The sequence below is a fragment of the Carassius auratus genome, chromosome 35, assembly GCF_003368295.1.
Source record: "Carassius auratus strain Wakin chromosome 35, ASM336829v1, whole genome shotgun sequence".
NCBI classification, from domain to species: domain Eukaryota; kingdom Metazoa; phylum Chordata; class Actinopteri; order Cypriniformes; family Cyprinidae; genus Carassius; species Carassius auratus.
The window spans coordinates 15,264,547-15,290,492 of NC_039277.1; the positions used below are offsets into that span (position 1 = coordinate 15,264,547).

At 36.3% G+C, this 25,946-nt stretch overlaps 3 protein-coding genes and 1 pseudogene across 4 annotated transcripts; 2 read left to right on the forward strand and 2 right to left on the reverse strand.

Moving 5' to 3' along the window:
• Positions 1–127: 127 nt before the first annotated feature.
• On the reverse strand, positions 128–6,524 carry LOC113054566 (STAM-binding protein-like A; annotated as a pseudogene).
• Positions 6,525–12,630: 6,106 nt separating this feature from the next.
• Positions 12,631–16,530, reverse strand: dusp11 (dual specificity phosphatase 11 (RNA/RNP complex 1-interacting)). The gene is made up of 10 exons (XM_026220199.1): positions 16,432–16,530; positions 16,036–16,112; positions 15,881–15,956; positions 15,668–15,799; positions 15,368–15,491; positions 14,684–14,744; positions 14,525–14,571; positions 14,358–14,433; positions 13,510–13,671; positions 12,631–13,408 (listed from the first exon to the last, which is right to left on the reverse strand). Exons 2-10 carry the CDS (start codon positions 16,107–16,109, stop codon positions 13,120–13,122), a joined length of 1,041 nt encoding a protein of 346 aa, XP_026075984.1. The 5' UTR covers positions 16,110–16,112; positions 16,432–16,530; the 3' UTR covers positions 12,631–13,119.
• Positions 16,531–18,254: 1,724 nt separating this feature from the next.
• Positions 18,255–25,296, forward strand: LOC113054569 (caspase-3-like). The gene is made up of 6 exons (XM_026220203.1): positions 18,255–18,775; positions 19,043–19,206; positions 19,645–19,728; positions 19,956–20,088; positions 20,182–20,541; positions 25,004–25,296. The coding sequence occupies exons 1-5, from the start codon at positions 18,493–18,495 to the stop codon at positions 20,496–20,498; spliced, it is 981 nt and encodes a 326-aa protein (XP_026075988.1). The 5' UTR covers positions 18,255–18,492; the 3' UTR covers positions 20,499–20,541; positions 25,004–25,296.
• Positions 22,556–25,010, forward strand: LOC113054568 (caspase-3-like). 2 transcript variants are annotated; one of them, XM_026220200.1, is made up of 5 exons: positions 22,556–22,857; positions 23,519–23,682; positions 24,119–24,202; positions 24,418–24,550; positions 24,644–25,010. In XM_026220200.1, exons 1-5 carry the CDS (start codon positions 22,557–22,559, stop codon positions 24,958–24,960), a joined length of 999 nt encoding a protein of 332 aa, XP_026075985.1. In that variant the 5' UTR covers position 22,556; the 3' UTR covers positions 24,961–25,010. The 2 variants fall into 2 exon arrangements, with proteins under 2 accessions (XP_026075985.1, XP_026075987.1); XM_026220202.1 differs by having other exon boundaries at positions 24,119–24,154; positions 24,454–24,550.
• Positions 25,297–25,946: the final 650 nt, after the last annotated feature.

A 25,946-nucleotide genomic window follows, 5' to 3' on the forward strand; every position in this document is an offset into this window, starting at 1 on the left:
GAGAGACTCTCAATCGCCACCTATTGACTAGCGGCAGCATTTGCCAACTGTTTTTGTACTGTACAAGAACTTTAATGACTTGAGCAGCTTAACATTTCTTGTTCACGTAAACACTTAAATAGCACATCACCTCAGTGAATATGGTACGCAATAAACGTATTTTTTTTCAGTCCATAAGTGCAAAATAAGGAGTGCTAGTTTTCAATGCCTTTAAAATAAATTAAGACACCACAGATGAGTACAGGACACATGTAAACTAATAGATATAACCATACTTCCCCAGCAGATTAATCACAGTACAATTTGTTTGTATTACAAGTGTCTGAAATCTGATGTCTAAATATGCAAAATAGATATAATTAAATATGCATATATTTGCATAAATGTAAATAACGGAGTATAATAAAACTTAAATGTGTATTTTGGATTTTTTTTTTTTCACTAGTCTGAAAGAAGACATGTTAGGAAAATAGCCCAAAGGTGACCAGGGACTTAAAAAAACAATGGTTTTCCCTGTACATTAAAAGATAATATTCAAGTGAAGATATGTTTGCATTTAACTATGTTTTGATAAGATGCAGTGTCCAAACATAAAGTTCCCGAGTACAGAGAATTGCATCAAGTCTAACACTTTTAATGTTATGGAAAGCAACAGAGAATAGTTTGGATGAAAGAACGGGAAAATTCATGTCTTTGCTCCGTTTAATCATCTGCCTTTATCTTAACAGTCTGATACATATTAAAGTAGCTATTAAGAGATTAACAAAATCATAGTCAGACGTAAAGAATCAGCGTTTCATTGATTTATTGTTTTCTCATCATGTATATCTAAATGTTCTTCAAACAAAACATATTTACTTGAGAAAGAAAACTGATGAAGAATGTATTTCTGAAAAAAATTATCGCAATTTATGCCTAAAGCAAGAAAAAAAATCTGTCAGTTGGGTATGAAAAATAATATCGCTTTTCTTTTGAATTACGTTTTTTTTTTCAGGTTTTAAGCATAAACTCACTTACCTTTGATATTTTCTGTCAGAAAATGAAACTTTTAATTTTATTCATTTTGTTTCTCGAGCAAATGTTTAGATACTTGTATTGGAAAATATTTTTTTTTGCAATGTGCACTGAAATATTCATAGGCGTTTATAAGGGAAGTATGGAATTTCTGCAACATAATTAATGATAGAATTAACTGGTCTTAACAAATGGAAGCTCACAGAAGCCTTACAACTCTATTTTTCCATTATGCTTTCTTGAGGTCACAACTTTCTTCATTTTTACAAATTCATTTGATGCTGCTAATGCTTCAAACTACAAACCTCAAATTTAAGATCCTATTGGACACATTTGGATATTATAGAATGAAAGCAATAAATACAGACTGCTATATAGATGCGATAATAGAGGCCCAGTGCCTATGTAGCAATGTTCAGCATGGGACCTTTTTGGCCCATTAGGAGCTTTTAAGCTGTTCATTGTGAGGTCAAGAGCAAAGGCACGTAGCAGCGATGAAATCACCGCAAATCCATCATGTTCACACTTCCGTTTGTGATGGTGATGTGTTGACTAGCCTGAGCACAAGACACAGACGAAAAACCTTCATTATGGTGCACATAAGGTTAAAGTACACAGTAGATCGATCAAATGGAGTAAAAGTAAAAGTTCATTACTGAAAATGTACTCATGCAAGATGTAGATTTGTACGTCATTTTTAAGTCGCTTTGGATAAAAGCATCTGCTAAATGATTAAATTTAAATGTAAATGTAGATCAGTTTGTTTCTTCATTCTAACAGATTTAGAGAAATGTTGCGTCATATGTAATGAATGGGTGCCGTCAGAATGAGAGTCCAAAAAAAAATGTTTGTAAGAAACAAATCATTCATTACAATTCTTTTAACTTCAGATTCAGCTTAATATGAATCTTCTATCCATAATAATCCTTCCTGCAGTGAACAGCTGTCTCATCTGAATCAGGAGAGAAATAAACACAGACCAAGCCCAAAACATGTCTAAACAAATATGTTGTTGGATTGTGATGTGAGAGGACAAAAAGGGATTGATTTTTTTCACTGCAGGAAGTGTTAGTATGAATTACTGCCTGATATTTTGGCCAGAAGCGCAGGTTTAAAGCTAAAATGCCTTAATATGTTTATTGATGGATTGTTTCTTACAAACACTTTTTGCTTTACAGGTTGTTAACTGATGGAATTTCTCTAAATCTGTTCTGACGAAGAAACAAATTCATCTACATCTTGGATGGCCTGAGGGTAAATGTTTAGCAAATTAAAAATGTTTGGCTATTACTTTAGACACTGAAGTTTCATATTTAGGGTTCTCTAATCACTAATCAGACTTCACTCACAGAGAAGAGGGGCAGCTCTCTTGGATGCGAGTGAAATCCTCTTTGTTTGCAGGAACAGATCTCGTCCATCCCGTAGTCTGTCAGCCTAAAGTAGCCCGTCCTGGAGGACAAGTTATCAGACTGTCATTGTTGAGTTATACCTGCTATTACTCAAACTAAGGAAGGCAGCGTATAACTGAAAACATACTCATTGAATTTAGGTGAGCACACCATGGATATAGACTCTGGAAGCATGATTTGATAAGAGCAATGTGTGTGCAGGTCCACACTGGATAAATAGGCTGTCTGGGTCGGTTGGGTCTGATAGCAACAAAAAAGAGACAGATTATACTCAAGACACATAATTAGAGTGATACTATTAAAAAATAAAAAATAAAAAAAGATTAGTCATGTGACTATACAGAAAACATCATACGTGAATCCAGCCCAGTGTAATGAGGTCATTCTGATCTTGTATTAGGAAAATTCCCTCCCCGTTCTCTGTGTTACAGTAATCTGGTCCTCCACACTGCTTGGGCACGATCACGTGTGTCACTGTGAAGGCGTTCTTCATCTGTGGATGAAGACAAGCAAACTGTTTTCTGATTTTCTCATCATATTACAGATTTCCTCATATGTTAATAAGTTTGTAATTTGCCCCAATTATATAGACAGTAAGTTATTTTTATACACTTCAGTTTTAAACATTTATTGTCAATAAGATTTTTTTTAATAATACTTTTAAATGCATTAAACTGATCAAAAATTACAATTGAGACCATTATAATGTTAAAAAGATTTCATTTAAAATAAATGCTTTCATTTTGAACTTTCTACTCGTCAAAGAATGCTAAATTCTTTAACATGGTTTTTACAAAAACATGAGCACCTATAAAAATTTAATATTTCACAATACTACAGTTTTTACGTTATTTTTGATCAAACAAATGCAGACTTAATAAGCATAAGTGACATAAAAAAATCTTAATTGCCCCAATTGTATTTTTTTTGTTTTATTATTAATTTACTTAAATTAACTAAGAAGCTAAAAGTATTATAACAAATATTAGAATTATGCATAAATACACCTGAACTATTTAATATTTATATGCGCTTAAATAATATCATATAAATTATTAATACATTGTGACAATATTTCTGTATGACCTATATTTAATGTTGTTCATTAAAAGTTATGTTATTACAGTTATGTATTAAAAAAAACATATTAATACATAAACCATTCAGAAGCATTATGTTAGTAAGTATTGGGGGGGGGGTCTGCTTATTGTTATGAAAAATAAATCTGAATGGACTTTATTTTCTTCATGTAAAATATAAATATAATTCTTTATTTTCATGACAATAAAATCTTTGTCGATTGTTATGAAAAAAAAACAATGGCATAAAAAAAAAAGTCAATATTTTCTTCTCCTTTTTCTTTAGATTTTGGCTGAAAGACATGTTTTAGTGGGATTTACTGAAATGGATAGCTCAAAAAGAAAAAAAAAACATTATTTGGTTAGTGTCAGTCTGCTTTGTCTGCGAATGATTTGCACGTACCTGCCTGCCACAGAGAATCCCACAGGTCTCCACGGCTCGTGCTGTGTTGGCATCTGCTAGCTTTAAAAACCTTTGGCACAGCTCGGCAGGCACAAAGAGCTGCCGCAAGCCATTTACCAACGCACCTAATAAAACACATGTAATCTCAACTTAAGGACACTTCGTGACAATAGTACTGTTTCTATCACAAGGTCAGCATGCATAAGGATGAGCAAACTGTGAGGCCTCACTGTGTCCTGCGCTGACTGGAACACTAGGCTTCAGTGAGCGGTCAAACGCTGGGAGGGATGATGTTTGAGAGACATGGTTCGGGGTTCCTCCGGGGGGTCGTCGGTGGTTTCAATGAGGCCTGTGGAGGTCCTTGTACGTCAGGCACCAGGAGATCTCGGGAAGAGGTGGGTGACGCCGGGATGCTGAACCCCTGCATGATGCGCTGGCGCTCCTTCTCCAGCTCCTGCCTGCGGATCAGCTCCTCAAAGGCACTGAACTGCTCCTGCTCACACATACGCTGCTGCTGCTGCTGCTCGGCCAGTCGCTGCCGCTCAGCCTCCAGATCCTCCTGCTGCTTGGCTAATTCTCGAGTCTGGGCCTCATCCTCCGCTCGCTGCCAGGAGTCACACACACGTCAATAAACATGCACATTAATTATTTTGTAGGTATCATTTAAGAAAAATCTGCCCCTAAATGTCACCCACCTTTCGAACAAGATATTCGACATGTTCTTTTTCGTACTGCTTGAGAAGCAGCTTTTTCAATTCCTCTGCTTTCGGAAAAGCAACTTCCTTTAATTTCTAGCATGAAAAATAAGGAATATTCATTAGCTTGAGATATTATTTCACATTTTGCATGCTCTGTTAAGCTTTAAACATCTTAACTTTCCCCAGGAAGAAGAAAATCACATCTTACCCTCATTGTTTCTTTCTTCTCAGGAATGTTGGCTGTTTTATATTCACGATGTCTAGGAAGTTTTTCAATAAACAACCTAAAAGGAAGTAAAACACAGGAACATTACTTATTTTTTTCAAAATATTGTTTTATATATATATATATATATATATATATATATATAAATCTTTATTATTTATATAATATATGACAACTTATTATATTAATATAAGAATTTATTAATTTTATTTTTAATACATTTAGTTTGGATATTTATAACTCATTGTTTATTTCTAGTATATTAAGAAATATTATTTCAGTAAATAACAAAACCACACAAATCATGGTTTTAAAATGTAAGAAAGTTTTAAATGTAAAGTTTTTCAATAAATGAAAGTAAAATAAGAATATTATGTACAATTATTTTTAGAATATGTATGTATATTCATAACAATAAAATAATACATTTTATACACAGTATATAATAGGTATTGTTTTAAATCTGTTTAATTTTGATGTGTGTTCAATGTTTATTTCTAATAATATGAAGAAATATATTCCAATAAATAGCAAAATCACTCAAACCAGAGGTTTAAACTATTTAAATATCCTTCATTTGTTTTTAAATAGGGTTGCAAAATTGCAAATCTCATAAAATAAATAGAACATAAAACAGCTCAGCTTATAGAACACTTAGTTTGACCTCCTGACACTGAGAATCAATATTTTATGAAGGTTAAGCACCTCTTTTCATTTATCAATACCTGAAAAAGAAAAAAATCTTGACTTCAAGAGTTTTTAGGACCTATTTTGTACCATAATATTGGAAAACACTGTTTACATCAAGAGAAAGAACAGTATAATGAATCTGATATGTGCAATCAATAACATTGCTGCCCGGCATTTAACACTTTCAGCCTGTTCTTGCTGTACTTACGTGATGCACTTATTGTAAAGAATGAACGCATGCTCGACATTCCCTTCCTCTGCATAGATGCTGGCCATTCGGATGATTTCCATCCCTGTTTGGAAGTACCGGTGGGGCGGCACATCCTCGCTGACGTCCACAGAGCTGCCCAGCTTGGTGAGAGCGCGGACCCTCTCCTCAGAAGACACACTGGAATCGCTGTGATCAGACATCATGTCTCCTTCCTGCAGATCAATAACACACTGTACACTGACTAATAAAGCTATGATTTTGCATGGAGTTACTTCTGTGTAAGGTGATGAAGATTATACTATAAAAAATGGTTTTCAAAAAGCATTTGGACACAGACTGTAAATCTAAATATGAAACCAAGTGTAAATGCCTTTTCAGGAACAGGTGTTATTGTTTTATAAGAATAAATAAACAAATAACACAAATGCCTATTGGTTTGATTTTGTTTTCTAATTAATTGACTTTTGTATATTGCTAAAATGTCCAAATACTTTTGGGAGCCTCTGTATGTACTTATACATGCATACATTTGTGCATTAATATGTATTATATGTAAATAAGCTGTCGACAGGCCAACCAGCAACAAACAATGATAGCGAGATATGCCTCGAATGGAGGTAAAATACCTTTCCTACCTGCTTTCACCACACTCCTTTACGCTTTCAAATATGCTTCGATGTATTTATCTCATATATTTTCGTCATATTTCGACACTGTGAAAACAAAGCTTGGTGTGTTCCAGACGGCAAGGAAGTCGACCGGAAGTTGGTCGCGTGCCAACAAATGAAAGTAAACGGGGGAGCTGCGGTTTTTACTGAATAAAAACATGATAACGTTCACATTTATCAACTGATTTCAGAGGTTTGTGATCTACGTGCAGTTAAAAAAAACTTTGCCGTTATTTAGTTAGGTTTGGAAAATTATTAAAGCTCACATTTGTCTCACTTGTTGATTTCGTTGATTTTTTCGGTTTAGTAATTTTAGTAACTGTAACATATTCATGTAACATAATTTGAATGTACCTTGGAGATTGAAAATGTTTCTTTTTTGAGACCCCAGGAGCCCAAATTCAGACCCAGAACAATAAAACCCACAGAAGAGGTGGGAGTTCAAAAGAGGAATCTTTATATTACCAAACTGCAGGGAGAGGAAGATCTGTAAGATTAACCGCAATCTGAGGCATCGGAGCGAGTTCGCAAAAAAATCGCGTTTCACGAATCATTTGATCGGCGCTTCGGAGTCCGCAAAACATTTGATTCAGATCGGGACTCCGAAGCGCGTTTTGGGAATCATTTGATCGGGGCTTCGGAGTCCGCAAAACATTTGATTCAGATCGGGACTCCGAAGCGCGTTTTGGGAATCATTTGATCGGGGCTTCGGAGTCCGCAAAACATTTGATTCAGATCGGGACTCGGAATCGCGTTTCACGAATCATTTGATCGGCGCTTCGGAGTCCGCAAAACATTTGATTCAGATCGGGACTCCGAAGCGCGTTTTGGGAATCATTTGATCGGGGCTTCGGAGTCCGCAAAACATTTGATTCAGATCGGGACTCCGAAGCGCGTTTCGCGAATCATTTGATCGGGGCTTCGGAGTCCGCAAAACATTTGATTCAGATCGGGACTCCGAAGCGCGTTTTGGGAATCATTTGATCGGGGCTTCGGAGTCCGCAAAACATTTGATTCAGATCGGGACTCCGAAGCGCGTTTTGGGAATCATTTGATCGGGGCTTCGGAGTCCGCAAAACATTTGATTCAGATCGGGACTCGGAATCGCGTTTCACGAATCATTTGATCGGCGCTTCGGAGTCCGCAAAACATTTGATTCAGATCGGGACTCCGAAGCGCGTTTTGGGAATCATTTGATCGGGGCTTCGGAGTCCGCAAAACATTTGATTCAGATCGGGACTCCGAAGCGCGTTTCGCGAATCATTTGATCGGGGCTTCGGAGTCCGCAAAACATTTGATTCAGATCGGGACTCGGAATCGCGTTTCACGAATCATTTGATCGGGGCTTCGGAGTCCGCAAAACATTTGATTCAGATCGGGACTCCGAAGCGCGTTTTGGGAATCATTTGATCGGGGCTTCGGAGTCCGCAAAACATTTGATTCAGATCGGGACTCCGAAGCGCGTTTCGCGAATCATTGATCGAGGCTTCGGAGTCCGCAAAACATTTGATTCAGATCGGGACTCCGAAGCGCGTTTCGCGAATCGTTTGATCGGGGCTTCGGAGTCCGCAAAACATTTGATTCAGATCGGGACTCCGAAGCGCGTTTCGCGAATCATTGATCGGGGCTTCGGAGTCCGCAGAACATTTGATTCAGATCGGGACTCCGAAGCGCGTTTCGCGATTCATTTGAGATCAGGCCTTTCGAGCGGATTTGCAAAACATTTGATTCTATCATGTATTTGTCTAGATCAACTTTTAATAAAAAGAAAAGAGGTTTAGAGACAGATTTTTGTTAATAGCCTGTTAGTAATCCCACAGTCCATATAGCATCAGTAACTGTATAATTTACGGGAAAATTAAAACAAAATAGGATGAGTTTCAATTTTTTTATTTTATTTTTGTAGCAATGGTCATCTTAACCTGTGCAGTGTTCAGGGTATTTCAGGACCCCGAATTAAATTCTAATTCTAATATCATACATGCACGAGCACGATTACAACAGCCGTCCAGTCCCAGGTGAGTGTAATGTGTTAACTTAAACAATGACTTATTACTTATATCACCCTTTTATACTGCTCTCTTTCTGGCTGAAGTCACACAAAATTAACAAAGACATTTAAAGTTATCAATAAAATCCACAACAATGTAGGAAATACGAGCAGTTGAACAAACATCTGTTGTACAAGCAGAATTAAAACTATTTTATAATAGTTTGTAGGTTATTTAACTTTGAATTGATGTTCTAAGTAACTTTCCAAATTAATGAGTTGTTTTTATTAAAGTGTTAAAATTAACACAAAATAATACCTGTATTGTTGTTTGCTTTATGTTAATTAAGTGCTCTTGCTGAGGCATGGGAAAAATAAAGGAGCTGGAAAAAACACCTGCTAGTGACATCAGCATCATCTACACACATGCTAGTGACATCAGCATCATCTACACACATGCTAGTGACATCAGCATCATCTACACACCTGCTAGTGACATCAGCATCATCTACACACCTGCTAGTGACATCAGCATCATCTGCACACCTGCTAGTGACATCAGCATCATCTACTCAAGTCAATTCAATTCAAGTTTATTTGTATAGCGCTTTTTACAATACAAACGTTACAAAGCAACTTTACAGAAAATTATGTTTCTACAATATTTAGTAGTAGCTTATGTTGGTGACTGTCAGTTTGTGTACGTTTGACAGGATTTTTTGAAAAATTAATACAAGACGTAGTCAGCCAGACGATGAACATGATTAATATTATTAATTAATAATTATTATATGATGCAGTCACACTTGTAGCAATATTTGTTAGTTCTGTTTGTTGATTCAGGGTTAGCATCCTCTGGTGTCCTCTGAGGGTCAGCATCATCTCCTATCAGGTGTTCTGGATCCAGACTGGAGCTTGTGTTAATCCTAGTTACATCCCGTGGCAAAACATAGAAACAAAATAGAGACATCATTAGCATGCTGCTGATCCAACAAAGTAAAATTAGTTTAACCCAAGCTAATAAACAAGAATGCACATTTGATCAGATGCAACTACACTCACAATTTAAGAGATACATTATTCGAATGCTTGGCGAAAGAGATGCGTTACTCACCTGCTAGTGACATCATGCTCCTCCTCACCTGCTAGTGACATCATGCTCCTCCTCACCTGCTAGTGACATCAGCATCATCTACACACCTGCTAGTGACATCATGCTCCTCCTCACCTGCTAGTGACATCATGCTCCTCCTCACCTGCTAGTGACATCATGCTCCTCCTCACCTGCTAGTGACATCATGCTCCTCCTCACCTGCTAGTGACACCATGCTTCTCTTCACCTGCTAGTAACTTGTCTGCTCTGTGATAAGCACATTTTGCTATCTTCTAGTAAGTTTAAGCTTTTGTTACCTTCTCAGCCAGGGTTTTTACCAACATTATACATATAATCTTTCACATACTTCTCAGTGTGCTTTTTTTTTGCTGAATTTAATGCCTAGATTTTAGGAGGAAAATTTAAGTCGGAATTCTTTTATAAAAATCTAACTCTTTAATTTTACTTATGATCTGCAATATCGTTTCAGATTCTGAACACATCAGAAATCACCAACCCCTCCTGACATATCTTTCCAGTTTGGGGTAGGTATGTGGCAACAATATAACATAAATAACAATAAAATATAATTAATTGAAGCATGACTTATTGGGGTAACTGTTTTTTCTTGTAATAGAACACTATAGAACAGTGATCATCAAATCTGGCTCGCAAGATCCACTTTCCTGCTAAGTTTAGCTCTAACCCTAATCAAACACGTATGAGTTTGCTAATCAGTGTCTTCAGGATCATTAGAAAATCACATGCAGGTGTGTTTAATTAGAGTCGGAGCTAAACTCTGCAGGAAACTGGATCTCGCGAGCCAGATTTGAGGATCACTGCTATAGAACTACATTCACTATAGAACAGGAACATCATTTGTTGGTAAATTCTTCATGCCTATTTTCTTCCTAGCAAAAAATTAATGTATTTGCCAAAGTAGAATTCAACAACTTTAGCCGTGATCTCTGTGATCAGCTCATCATCTCTCCATACCCTCTCCACATGGAAATCACCTCTTGTACTTGTCACAAGATCACACCAGGTTAACTAAGCCAGTAACCATCAGCTGACCGTGGAATGCCAATTGTGTGTTTCTTTCTTAGTTTTGCATGGTCCCCAATAAACTCAATGTGGGATGCCTCTCCGATTTCTTTCACATCAGGGCACTTAACCTCTACCAGGCCACAGAGAGGTTCTTCATTTGGGTCCACCACTTTGCCATCTGCACCAAGGTGTGGAGCATCAGGGTGGATGATGAGACCAGATGGAAGAACGTTAACGTTTACACACACTGTTTAATGCAAGATATAAATGCATTTAACCTGCAATTACGAATGCATAATGTTTTGATGTTTTAATCCCAAAATGTTGAATACTGATATTTGCAATGATAAATGAAAGTGCTTTAAGAGGTGAAATTAAAAACACCAATACCAATGAATTGTAACATCACTTCCTTTAATGTTTTTACTATACAGTTGGTATGGAATTTGTTTAAATGTTAAATTTGTAAAAAAAAAAAAAGTATTACATGTTTCAATGAAATGCTTATACAAAATAAATATGTAGTTAACTTTAAAGTAAAATAATTTAATTTAGGGTCCTGAAATACCCTGAACACTGCACAGAGGTTAAGATGACCATTGCTACATAAATAAAATAAAAATTGAAACTCATCCTCTTTTGTTTGAATTTTCCCTTACTAAATAATACAGTTACTGATGCTATGGACTGAGGGATTACTAACAGGCTATTAACAAAAATTTGTCTCTAAACCTCTTTTCTCTTTATTAAAACAATCAAATGATTTGCGAAACGCGCTTCGGAGTCCCAATCTGAATCAAATGTTTTGCAAACTCGCTCCGAAGCCCAGATCAAATGATTCGCGAAACGCGCTTCAGAGTCCCGATCTGAATCAAATATTTAGCGAATTCGCTCCGAAGACCCAATCATTCGCGAAACGCGTTTTCGGAGTCACGATCTGAATACAATTTTTTTGCGAACTCGCTCCGAAGCCCCAATCAAATGATTCGCGAAACGTGCTTCGGAGTCCCGATCTGAATCAAATGTTTTGCGAACTCCGAAGCCCCGATCAAATGATTTGCGAAACGCGATTCGGAGTCCCGATCTGAATCAAATATTTTGCGAATTCGCTCCGAAGACCCAATCATTCGCGAAACGCGTTTTCGGAGTCGCGATCTGAATAAAATTTTTTGCGAACTCGCTCCGAAGCCCCAATCAAATGATTCGCGAAACGTGCTTCGGAGTCCCGATCTGAATCAAATGTTTTGCAAACTCGCTCCGATGCCCAGATCAAATGATTCGCGAAACGTGCTTCGGAGTCCCGATCTGAATCAAATGTTTTGCGATCTCGCTCCGATGCCTCAGATTGTGGTTAATCATAGTTGTCGATATAGCTGCCGATATACATTTTAAATCCCTTTTCCCGCTTGCTGTTGGGAGCGGCACATGATGTTTTTACAAAACGGTCTATGTCATTTACTGTGAGACGAGGTAAATCCTGAAGACAGCGACTATAAAAGAGAGCCATATCGTCCGTGTATAAACAGGAAGTTGAACCATAAGTTGGTAGCCTAGTACACGCGAACCCGGAACTGTGTCGTGCATAGAGCCTATCGACCAATCGTGAAGCAATTCTATGCATATTTTTAGAGCTTCGTGCTTCCCTCACTACGATGCTTGTGTTTTCCCTCAGGATGAAGAAACAAATCGAATGTATATACCGTTACAGTAATGCATTATTGCTGTTCTTCTAATTATATATTTTTAATCAAATATTGCCTCAAATTTTTTTATAAAAAGAGACAACCATTTAGTTGATAAATGCTATCTCAGAGTAGGAGTGCTCAAATATAAAATAAATATAAAATTAATACTAATCAAAGAAAATGCAAAATGCATGGTCATAGGACCCATGTGTACATGTCACATGACTCCATAGTTTATCCAATGAAAAGTGCATTTATCATCAATTTTCATCCATATAATTAACTACAAAAATCTGGTTAATAAAGAAGTATTTTCAAAAACTTTATGTAATATATCATTAAATGTATCATAGGAAATGACAAAAAAACTGCATTTTGCCTTGAAGGCAACATTGTACTGTAATGGAATCGCATTTAAAAAGTTATGAAAATGTTTATTTCTACTGTAATAGTGTCCAGTTTTAAGCAGGAAAAACATGACAAATAATCTGTTCCTCATTGATATCTAATTGCGCAGGATAAAAAAGAAATACAAAATGTGTAAAATATATGGAAATAATAAAACAACTGTAATTGGACTTTCAATGGTGTTTAATATTTCACTTCATTTAAAACATAAGCCCTGATAGATTAGCGGCAGTTATAGATGAACTGTGTGTTACATTTGCTGGATTAAATGACCTAATAACAGATAACCACCCCAAAACGTAGTAGTAGTAGTAGTATTGTTAGCTAGAATAGTCTAATAAAAGAGTCAACCTCTGTAGGAGACCAAATCCATTTACTCCATCAAAGAAAAAGAAGAGTTCCTGCACAGAGAGAATAAGTTAACAATCGGACAAGCAGCTTGAGTTCAGAAAAGCACAGTCCAGCAGTTTGGGTTGAATATGTGTAGCTTCCTTCATTTCAGCGAGGAGTCCAATCTTTCGGACCCTTCCTGTGTCTATGTCGAAGTTTTCTGTCAGGCCCTGGAGGTCCCGTGGATCCCTCTGGAGGCACATGTGGATTGTGGTATGGTTGGCCAAACCTGTCGGAGGGACGCGGAGTTGGATAACGTCCGAAGTGGAATCCTCTGATGCTCTGGTTGGGAAAGCAGGGTCTCACGGCGTGCGGTGGATGAGGAATCAAGGGTGGCCGGAAGAACTGGCGCTCAGGTGGTTCGAACCAACTCATGTTGTTCTTCTGGTGAAACGGTCTGAGGATAAATTGGGAGATTGAGAAAAAGAAACAGCTTTATCCAATAAGAAAGCCCATTTTGATTTCATGTTGACTAATGATTTGGTTATCTGAGCTTACAGAAATTGATTCTGGGGTTCCCTGTGCCACTGGTGAAGTCCTTGTCCATTAAAAGGAGGATAATGGCTATGCTGTTCCCTTCGATGATGAGGAGCATCATCTCGTGGTTCGTGTGCAAGTCCCTGGACAGGTTCTTTGTCTGGTTCCTCCATTCCTTCATTACTGCATGAAAAATTGCACGGTTAAAGCATGTCATATAAAATAAAAGTCTAAAAATAAAAAATAATTGCCTTATATAGTATGATATAGTGAGAACATGGAGCTATAATGAGGAGGAAAGAACAAATTAATTTTCATCAGAGGCCCGAACTGAGGAAAGTTGCTGATGTTTATATGGTCCAAAAGATGAAATTCTGATGAGGTGTAATGTAAATCAATGAAAGCTTTATAACAGTATAACAGATTATTGATAAAATGCATATCAATATAATTTGTCATCTATATTGCTCAAATGTTTTAGTAAGATGATAAATGATTTAAATGTGTAGTCTTATGATCAAAACACTGTAGTTTTCATGCTTGGAGGCAAACATGTCCAGTAAATGTTTATATTGGAAATTACTAACAAAATAACTCATTATTACGTGTACTTAAAAAAAATTATCAAAGGTTTCAGAGAAAAAAAAAAGTAACAACCTGAATGTTCACAATCATACTTAAAGGCTTTTTACTAGCTAAAAAGATTTAAACTATCAATCGGATGACAGAAGGCTTGTCGTAGATTGTATACAACAGGCTTTTCAGAAGTTTTGATCATGTTGATCATTTAGAGGCCTAAGAAATTAATTCAGCGTCAAATATGATCGAATGTTCTTTACAGGGCTCTGATGGCATGCAGAAGAGCTCACCTTCTCTTGGGGCCCGTCCTCAGGTCATCAAGATAGTTCTGCCTCTCAATTGAATATCCCCTTGATTCATTGAATACTTGGAAGAAATCAGAGCATTCAAATAAGAATTCCTAAAAGCATGCAAATACACACAGTAAGTATGAGGGAGTATGAGGGAGTATACTTACAATTAATCGCTTTTTGGGGGTTCATCCCATCAACATCGATTAGGTATCTATGACACAATATTTAACAGTGACAACTGTTGGATGCACTAGTTCATCTAAAGACAAAGGTAATGGATCACGAATACGGAAAACAAGCAAAAAGAAAGTAATTTTACTCACCGACATATTAAATATCCAGTGCGATTCAAACCATGCGTGCAATGAACACCAATCAGCTTATCTGTTTTTTAAAAAGTATTTTTTGTTAAACAAACGTCAGCTCAACTCAATGTTAGCAACCTAATTTACTTCTGTAGTGAAATATTTCTCAGTGAAATAGGTTATTAAACATTAGTTACGTTTTTGCTTTTTGATGAGAATTATTTGTTTTTAATAACTGTATTTACCAAGGATGCATTAAATTAATCAAAAGGGATATTTCTAATGTTACAAAAGATTATAAATTATTTTCTTTTGAATTTTCTATTCAACAAGGAATCCTGAAATCCATAAAAATGTGAAGCAGCACAACTGTTTCAAACATTAAAAATAATAAATGTTTAATGTGCAGGAAATTAGAATGATTTCTGAAGGATCATGTGACAATGAAGACTGGAGACTAATGATGCTGAAAATTCAGCTTTGCATCACAGGAATAAATAAAGTTTTAAAATATGTTCAAATTGAAGACCGTTATTTTAAATTGTAATAGTATTTAACAATGTGACTGTTTTACTGAAACAAATAAATGCAGCCTTGGTAAGTTAAAAGACTTCTTTCAGGAATATTGCTAAAATCCCACTGATCGGTAAGGATCGATTTCACATTTTTGATTTCACATTGATTTAATTAACTAAAACTCACCATTGTTTTCATTGTCATGCAGAAAACGTCTGACGGCCTTCTTGAAGCTGAGAATCGTGGCATCGTTTGGCACTTCATGCCCTGCTGTGAAGATCTTCAGGTGGTACAATGTGTTTGGCAAATCCTGAAACAAACACAATCACACATTCAGAGAAAGTCACTCCATCAGCTTCTCTCCACCCTAACAAAAACTCATCAAGCTCCAACCTCGTCAAGCTAGATTCTGCAGCAAGGAAGAGTTGTTTACACTTTCACAAGGACAAAATATGATTAGCCCTTTGCTCAGGCTTTTATACCTACCTCGACTTTGTAGTAGTGAGTTGTGAATGTCAGATCAATGATGAGACCCAGTTGTTGTCCTTCCTTTTCTAAAATACGCACAAGATCAAACGGCCCAAAGACTTCTGATTGCGTTAATTGATATCTGAAAGACTACAACAAAAAGCAATGGAATTAATTCTAAGCTCACGTGTGTGTTTCAAACAGGTGGAGGATTTGTGGATGTCTTCAGACCTGTTTTAAGGGAACTTTAAAGGCGATGAAGCGAGTTCCAGGGATCCGTTTACCCACTGCTTTATACTCTGTCCATCTAAAGGAGACACAAACCATCCTTAAAGCTTTACTTCAGGTAATTAACCTTATAAAATAAGTGAGATTATGAAACTGACCTGTCAGGAATGGCATTTTTCTTATTGTAAGACATGTCTTCACGGCTGCTCTGCTTAGGCTTTTGTACTGCCATACACTTTTGCAAAACACATATGTTTGATTACATCACATACATGATTGACACTACTGTAAGCAGAATTCGTACAGCTTTAATGAACACTAAAACATTACTATTTATGAATTAGTTTGATTACGTGTCAGATATGGGAGTTAAAGTACATAAAAACAGAATTAGACACTGGTTTCACTTTCAGTCTTTACCAAAACAGAATGTATTTAACATGCAGGCTTTGTCAGTCTTTACAAGCGTATTCAAGACTCGTGTTACGTCACGACAGATATTTTAATTAAATACAATAAATAATGACATATTTTGCTGAAATGTAAACCAATACCTCTGTGGGATTCTCCCACTTCCACGATACGACACAGTCGTGCGTGCGGGCAACTCCTGTGACGTAGTTAATGTGCTCGGGAAGTGCGCGCTCTGCTGCCGCCCTCAGGACGGGAGGGAAAACTGCAACCTAACCACAACTGAGCTGAAGCGCTTGATCTGTGGCTCTTCTGATTTGGGCGACTTCCATTAAAAAAGACGTCATTCTACCTCCTCTTCAATCCGTTTAAATAAAGAACTAAATTTTTGTCTTTTTAAATCAGTCTGAATAAAATCTTTTGCACTACAAGAATTGACAATAAAGCAGACTTGACTTGACTTAAGAATAAACCCTAAACAAAAATTTACCATCTCTACAAATAAACTCAAAAACCATGGTTAGTTACATATGTGCTCACTTGACTTGTTCAAGTGCATACTACACATTCTCATAGACTATCAGAAATACATTGATAATGTACCTTAAAAATCATTGAGGCTTTGCTTTGTGTGTTTTGGCTGCTTATTTTGCACACATTTCACTCATGTGTTATAAAAAGAACAAACACAATAAATAGTAGATGCATTGCTATCAATATATACACTACATTTACCATACTGTCTTCTTTATGTGTGTGTAAATCTTTGTTTTTAGACACAAGTAAAAATTGACTGAGAGCAAAAATGAATAAAGACGCTGTAATTGCCTCTGAACGTTGTTTTTAATAACATAAAAATGATGAGTAAAAAACTAAGTATTTGAATACTATATGGTAGAAGAATCAGGAATTAAACCTGTGCAGGAAATACTTATAAGTACAGACATTCTTTTTAAGGAAGTTGGGCAGAGGAAAGCTGCAACATATGTATGTAATCGGAATGTTTCTCTGGAGCTTTGCATTCCACCTTTGAACTCGTGACTACATCTAAATACTATTGACTTTTTCTGTCTTTGGTTGGTTGCAAACAGTTTGATACACTTTATTCATTATAATATCTGTTGGCCAAAACAATGCTTAATATTATTTTTGTATGTTAACTTTTAATAATTCTTCAGTACAGATGAGGTAAGTTGTTCTGAACATTGTATAGTGCATCTTCAGTGATAAATGAACCGTGACTGGGAATTATATTATTATATACCAGGAAAGATTTGGGTATAGATAGACATAAGATTGAGGAAGTTTGAAACAAGGGGAAACATTTTGTCAAAAGGAAAATTGCTCTGAAAATATGCATGCCACCAAACTACCCGTATTCAGTTAATTCTAGCTGCAAACTCCAGATTGTCTTTCAATTGAACTGAAGTGAAAAGAAGTGATTTTGACATAAATATTAACATTTTTGTAATACAGGTTCCAATTTTTCTGTCACTATTAACTTGGCTAAGTTGTCACTTGAGTTTATTATGTTGTAATTGCATATTCCAAGTTGACCAAAACAAACAAACATAAAAGTTCTTCAGAATTTTATTTTTAATTAGTCAAAAACCACATAATTCACTATTTAATGCATGTTCCCATTGTGACAATTTACCACATAGAGTGTATTGACATATTTTGATAATATGTAAAATGAGCTCAATAATCTGTTTGTTACATTAAAACTTTGGCGTAGATTTAGGAAACAAAGTTCACTTAGTAATTGCTATTCATTTTCACAAATAGCTACAAAGAAAATGATGTTTAATTCAAATATTACATATGAAGATTTTGAGTAGAAAGACTGTTTAAAAAGTTTTTTTTTTCAGCGTGCCTATAAACAGAGAATAATTTCCAAAAATAATAACCATAATAGTAAATATTAACTGGATCCTCTTTATATTTTCTTATATTGATTTCAATTGAAATTCACCAGTCTTCGTCGTCATAAAATCTTGCAAGAGTAAAGACCTAAAAAGCACCTGAAAGGTTTCTTCTTTTTTTAGATTAGCGGCTATATTAAATTATTTGAGTTGTTTAATCACAAAGTTGATGACTCAAAGGTATTGCCTAAAAGCGACATTCTTCATAAATAGGAAGTAACTTCATGCAAATAAGGGCTGGACTAGTATATATACACATACAGATGCCTTGACAAACTCATGCAGCTTATTCTGATCAAATTTGATTGCATTAAAATTCAGAGTTTGACAGAAGAGAAAATCATGTCTTTTTGTAAAGTTCCTTTCACGGCTGACAAGACTGTGAAGAACAGGGCACTGATCGTGTCTGTGGAGAACTTCTATTCAGATGCAGATCTGAAGAAGAGGAACGGGGTGAAGAGAGACACTAGAAGACTTCACAAGATCCTCAGCAAGCTCGGCTTCTCTGTGGACATCAGAATGGACCTTGAAGCACATGAGATTTATGAAGCATTTAAAGCAGGTAATGTGAGCTCATCATGATGCTGTCATTTTTACTAATAAAAAAAAAAAACAATTTTTTTCAATGGATGAAAGTTATTTTATGATTATTTTATGATTTTTATTCATAGGTTTTGAGTTTATTGGTTTACATGGAAGAGATTTTTGCATTCTGAATCAGTCCTGACATTATAATGACAGCCACGACTGCAGATTTCTAGGATAACTACAAAAACGTAACTTGCACAATCCATTCAGAATACTCACTAATACTTTCCTCCATCCTCAGAGAGCGAGAAGACGGTCAAAGACTGTTTTGTGGGCATCATATCCAGTCACGGTGAGGAGGGAGTTGTGTTTGGCGCTGATGGACGTGCTGTGAAACTAGCAGAGATCTACAGCTACTTTGAAAGCCCTTCAATGGCAGACAAGAGCAAACTCTTCCTCATTCAGGTACATTTTGTGAAAAATTTCTTACAGACAAACTCCTGTGACCTTTTTACTTCTTGCATACTTCAGCAAATATTGACGGCTGTGATGATAGTACATTCCTTTGACTCTCTGGTACTGTTTAGTCATTTTAAGCCAAGCATTTTTCTTTATTTTTCTCCGAGAATGGTATGAAACTTGGTCAAAAATGTTGGTCACGACTCACACTTTAAGTCACACTTTACTGTTCACATGACTTACATGAGACTTACATGGGAAATGAAAGAGAAATAGAAATACATCATTTTTTGGCGTTTCTCTCAAATAAATACATGCATGGATGTTAAAGGTTGATTTGAACTGATATTATTTCATAATTTTACCTGTATACTTTTCTTAAAGCTTGAAACCTGTTGCAGATCCTAATTGAATGTTTCTAATGAACAACTCTCTGGTGTTCAGGCTTGTCGAGGGCATGGTTTGGATGGAGGTGTGGAGGTGGAGACAGATTCTTCATTCTCTGAGGAAGAGGACAAAAACAAAAACGTACTCACAGTTATTATAACATTCCAGATTTAAATTCCTTTGACTTTCTGGCACTATTCAGTCATTTTAGACCCAAAGAATGTTATGTTTTGAATTTATTATTACTATTAGCCTTTTTTGTGTGTGTGTGGGTTTTCTCCCACAGTTGTCTACTCACAAAATAAATACAAAAGTTTAGTTTAAATTTGTTACAGATGTTAACTGAATGCTAACTTTCTGGTGTTCAGGCTTGTCGAGGGCATGGTTTGGATGGAGGTGTGGAGGTGGAGGCAGATTCTTCATTCTCTGAGGAAGAGGACGGCATGGTTGAGCTCTTTTCCATCCCTATTGACACAGCAGTCATGTACGCCACATCTCCAGGTCTGACTTATTAACTCTAAAACATTGCCTGCATAGTTTGTAAAGTCACCAACACTTCAGTTCCTCACTGACGTACGTTCAATCGTTTTCTAGGGTACGGTGCATTCATGCATCCTCTGGGCTCGGCGTTGATTCAAACCCTCTGTGATTTGCTAGAAAAGGAGGGAGGTCCAGATCTGGAGATCACGAGACTTCTGACACAACTGAACTATCAGGTGGCCTACAACTTTGAATCCAGGGGGAAACTGCTGGGAGGAAAAAAGCAGATGCCATGTTTTGTGACCCGCTTCACCAGAGAGGTTTTCCCATTCATGGACAGTCAGACGGCAGAAGAAGATTTGAGCTTGACCTTTGCAGCAATGCAGCTTGTCGATGAACCCAGGAGGTCACGGAAGAGTTCCATCGGCTGAAGATCGCAGAACAGAGACTGACGGCAAAGAACATGTAGACAAACTGATTCGTGTTAGATATCGTATCATCTCATTTGATAAGATAACATATAATCACATAAAGTTGCATGGGTAATAGGAAGTAAGGTGCTGGCGAATGTGCAGGATGTGACTTGTCTTATAATGCTGTGTTTGCTACTACCTTTATTATATTTTCCAAAAGTAAAACAGTCCTATTCTGATTTAGGTGAAAGTGCATTGGATAAAAACACATTGATATATATGTATATATAAATCTTAAAGGGATCATCTGTATTATATATAATATTCAAATAAAAGCCAAACTGAACTCGAAGCTCAATGTCTTACTCAAATCAAAAATCAATAAGTGTTGCAACAGCATTTTAACTGAAACACCATTTCTAGGAAACGCTTGTGTTACGGTAATCCAGATCTTGTGCTGATGACAATATGCAAAACTAGTTTCTGTGACTCAGATTACAACATATACATACTTTGTCCTTGCTGTAGTTACTGTAGTGTTTATTGGTAGGTGCTCACATGATGTGAGTTGACAGCCAATCCAGACATGCAGGATTTCATTATAGTCTGTTGGTCACAAACACTAATGCCAGGTTTCTTTTAACGGTCTATCCAGTGATGACTATTATTTGTGCTTATGAGATATTCGGTATGGCTTAAAAGTGTTTAGTCATTCTTTGGACTCTGGTGAACTTCTATACATTAAAATTTGACATTTCTGAAAAAGTTTGAACATTCTGAGTTTGAACATTCTGGCTCCCAATGATGAAACACAGAAGTCGATGAAAATATTCTAGTAACCTGAACTGGTGAAAATAAGAATAAAAATGAGATACAAAAAGAAAAATAAAGAAGCGTTTAACTATGTCTGGTATGCGAATAGCACAAACTGATATGCAGTAAAGTATCTGATCCGTAACCTACAGGAACTTCCGGAATGACGCTGCAGTGAGCATGAGAGACGTGCATCATTTTACACAACTGATGTACTTCTTGACGTGCAGGACACATCAGAACACACTGTACAGAGAGCACGGCACACATCAGTACTAACAAGCAATCTGCATCAAGTCTACATACAGTTTTACATTCATAAAGGATAAGCAGGTACTGATAAACATCTAACAGTTAAACATACAACAGTTCAGCTGATATTAAAAACAAGATTTGTTGTGTCATAAAATTAACCCTTGAATACTGTAGTGTGGAAAAATAGCTATAAATTAAAAACGTATTATTATTTTTATAATTATAAAAAAATGCATACTTTGAAAAATTATTATTATTATTAATAATAATAAATTGACACTGACAGTATTATAATTTAAATTCTGACCATAAAGTCAAAGTCATAAAGAGACCATAAAGTCATCTTCCACTAAGAGGCACGTTTGAGAAATGAAATTCTGAGACATTCAAATCTCATTTGTCTTTTTTTTTTCTTTTTTTTTTTATTATAAATATTTAAATCTGTTGATGACAAGAATCGGTTCCTAACAAACAATTGGAAAGGCCAAACTTTATAAAAAAAATATATCAAACTGCCAAATCCGGCGTAACACATATGTGACAACAGCATGCTCTTCAGCAGTGGTCGAAACAACGGTTTACATGTTGAAAACTGATTTACATGGTGAAAACTGGCACTGAGAAACGTGAAAAGCTATTGATACAAAGTAAACACACAAGATAACAAAAGCACGTCATTTTTATTTATGCTAATTATCACCATGTCCTTTAACCGTCCCTGTCCCTGTGGGAAGAACAGGATTGCAGAAATAATTTGAAGCTGACACAATGTTGAGCTGTAAATCATGATGTATTCTGTCTACGGTCTACATACATTTCCACCCTTTCTTGTAAAAAATACAGGTGTGCAATCTCACCCAAAAAGCTTTTGTATATATATATATATATATATATATATATATATGGTGTTGAGTAGATCAGACTGATAACACTGAAAACGCTGGGAGGAAACTCCATTTATGCAATTAGACATGTGATGAGGCACATAAAAGCTGACTCACCTGTTATATGACGTTCAGACAGACTCTCCTTATTCACACACAGATCGTGCTGCTTTATAACTCGGTGTTTGACAGAAGAGAGGTAAAGATGATGTCTTTTAGATTTCCCTTCACGGCTGACAAGACTGTGAAGAACAGGGCACTGATCGTGTCTGTGGAGAACTTCTATTCAGATGCAGATCTGAAGAAGAGGAACGGGGTGAAGAGAGACACTAGAAGACTTCACAAGATCCTCAGCAAGCTCGGCTTCTCTGTGGACATCAGAATGGACCTTGAAGCACATGAGATTTATGAAGCATTTAAAGCAGGTAACAATAGAACTTTTTTCTCTCTCTCGTGTTTCTTAAAAACACTTTACAAAAGGTCATTTATTTGGAGTCAAAGTCACACGCTTGTTAATAATACTGTACCCATTTATCAGCAGTTTACAATTTACCTCTGGCACATTTTTTTATTTATTTTTATGCAGAGAAATGTAGAATCGTGTTGGGTTTTGAGGAGTTGAACAACAATTTGATTTTGCTATCAATCAGAAATGAAGAGATTTTGATTTCATAAACCCCATAAACAATAGGAACAAAAGAGCTAGACACATGCAGAATCCGTCCATTATATTTAATTACAAAAATGCAAAGAAATGTATGACTTGTCTGAAATGTGATTGAAATGATTTAATATGCAAAGAAATATTCGTGTTGGGTTTTGAGGAGTTGAATCACAATTAGATTTTGCTACGGATCAGAAACGAATGACTGAATCATATGAGCAATGTCAGTGACTAAAGGTCACACAAACTAAAATCTGAAGATAATATGAATGGAAGAGATTGTGACCTCATAAACAATAGGAGCTCAAAAAAAGATCACATGCAGGTTTACATGACATCACATGATCTGTTTATTCTATTTATTCTATTTAATTCCACCACTGACTCTAAGTCTCTAACTAATACTTTCCTCCATCCTCAAGAGAGCGAGAAGACGGTCAAAGACTGTTTTGTGGGCATCATATCCAGTCACGGTGAGGAGGGAGTTGTGTTTGGCGCTGATGGACGTGCTGTGAAACTAGCAGAGATCTACAGCTACTTTGAAAGCCCTTCAATGGCAGACAAGAGCAAACTCTTCCTCATTCAGGTACATTTTGTGAAAACTTTCTTACAGACAAACTCCTGTGACCTTTTTACTTCTTGCATACTTCAGCAAATATTGACGGCTGTGATGATAGTACATTCCTTTGACTCTCTGGTACTGTTTAGTCATTTTAAGCCAAGCATTTTTCTTTATTTTTCTCCGAGAATGGTATGAAACTTGGTCAAAAATGTTGGTCATGACTCACACTTTGTCACACTTTACTGTTCACATGACTTACATGAGACTTACATGGGAAATGAAAGAGAAATAGAAATACAGCATTTTTTGGCGTTTCTCTCAAATAAATACATACATGGATGTTAAAGGTTGATTTGAACTGATATTATTTCATAATTTTACCTGTATATTTTTCTTAAAGCTTGAAACCTGTTGCAGATCCTAATTGAATGTTTCTAATGAACAACTCTCTGGTGTTCAGGCTTGTCGAGGGCATGGTTTGGATGGAGGTGTGGAGGTGGAGACAGATTCTTCATTCTCAGACGAAGAGGACAAAAACAAAAACGTACTCACAGTTATTATAACATTCCAGATTTAAATTCCTTTGACTTTCTGACACTATTCAGTCATTTTAGACCCAAAGAATGTTATGTTTTGAATTTATTATTACTATTAGCCTTTCTTTTGTCTATGTGGGTCTTCTCCCACAGCAAATAAATACAAAAGTTTAGTTTAAATTTGTTACAGATGTTAACTGAATGCTAACTTTCTGGTGTTCAGGCTTGTCGAGGGCATGGTTTGGATGGAGGTGTGGAGGTGGAGGCAGATTCTTCATTCTCTGAGGAAGAGGACGGCATGGTTGAGCTCTTTTCCATCCCTATTGACACAGCAGTCATGTACGCCACATCTCCAGGTCTGACTTATTAACTCTAAAACATTGCCTGCATAGTTTGTAAAGTCATCAACACTTCAGTTCCTCACTGACGTACGTTCAATCGTTTTCTAGGGTACGGTGCATTCATGCATCCTCTGGGCTCGGCGTTGATTCAAACCCTCTGTGATTTGCTAGAAAAGGAGGGAGGTCCAGATCTGGAGATCACGAGACTTCTGACACAACTGAACTATCAGGTGGCCTACAACTTTGAATCCAGAGGGAAACTGCTGGGAGGAAAAAAGCAGATGCCATGTTTTGTGACCCGCTTCACCAGAGAGGTTTTCCCATTCATGGACAGTCAGACGGCAGAAGAAGATTTGAGCTTGACCTTTGCAGCAATGCAGCTTGTCGATGAACCCAGGAGGTCACGGAAGAGCTCCATCGGCTGAAGATCGCAGAACAGAGACTGACGGCAAAGAACATGTAGACAAACTGATTCACCTTAACTCTTCTATAACATCTCTCAAAGTATTTCACAGGAGACTGATAATGAATCAAGGACTTCCTGTCACAAGACGTTTCATGTCCAGCAGGAAGTGAGCGGCTTGGAAAGTTGCATGATGTTATGTGCTTTCTTATCGTTCCATTTAAGTTTTTTTTTTCTGCCATTTCTACCTCATTATATATTCTACTTCTTCTTTATATACACTACACTGTTCAAAAGTTTTAGGTCATTAAATGTTGTTATGCTTTTTAAAGAAGTCTCTTCTGCTCTGCTTTTCTTATTACCATCAATTTTTCTTTTTTCATGATAATTTTTTTTTTCCAGGATTCTGTGATGAACAAAAAATTCTACATAACTTTTAGTAATATTTTATAACCTGATGTCTACTCTTTACTGTCACTTTTGATTAATTCTGAATCTTAACACAATGTTCAAACATCGTTGAATCTTAACAATGTTAAAATTCTTCTTTTTAAATATGAAGAAATATGGAAGTGCAATGACTTGCTAGACATAACTGACCAAAATTAGATAATAATGATAATAATAATAATAATAATAAATCAAGCAACTGTGTTTAGTGTAAAAATAAAAAAAAACACATTAACATTAGGTCTGAGAGAATTAATGTAATAATAAGAAAAAAGATAATTACATGCTGTGAGTTAAAAATAAAACCGAAAGCGAGGCTCAGCTGTTTGTTACTCAAATGAAGTAATCATAATTATACTCTGCCCCTGTATATTTACTGTGAATGAAGGTGTGTCCAAAGGAAATTGCACAATGAATGAATGTGAAGTGAATGTGAAGCAGATCCAGGCATGCAGGATTTCATCAGTGCACACAGCCAGCACAAATGCTGATGTCAGGATCTACATGAATATACTTCATTCAAGAGCAATGGAGTGCTTTTGCTCATTTGAATAAACA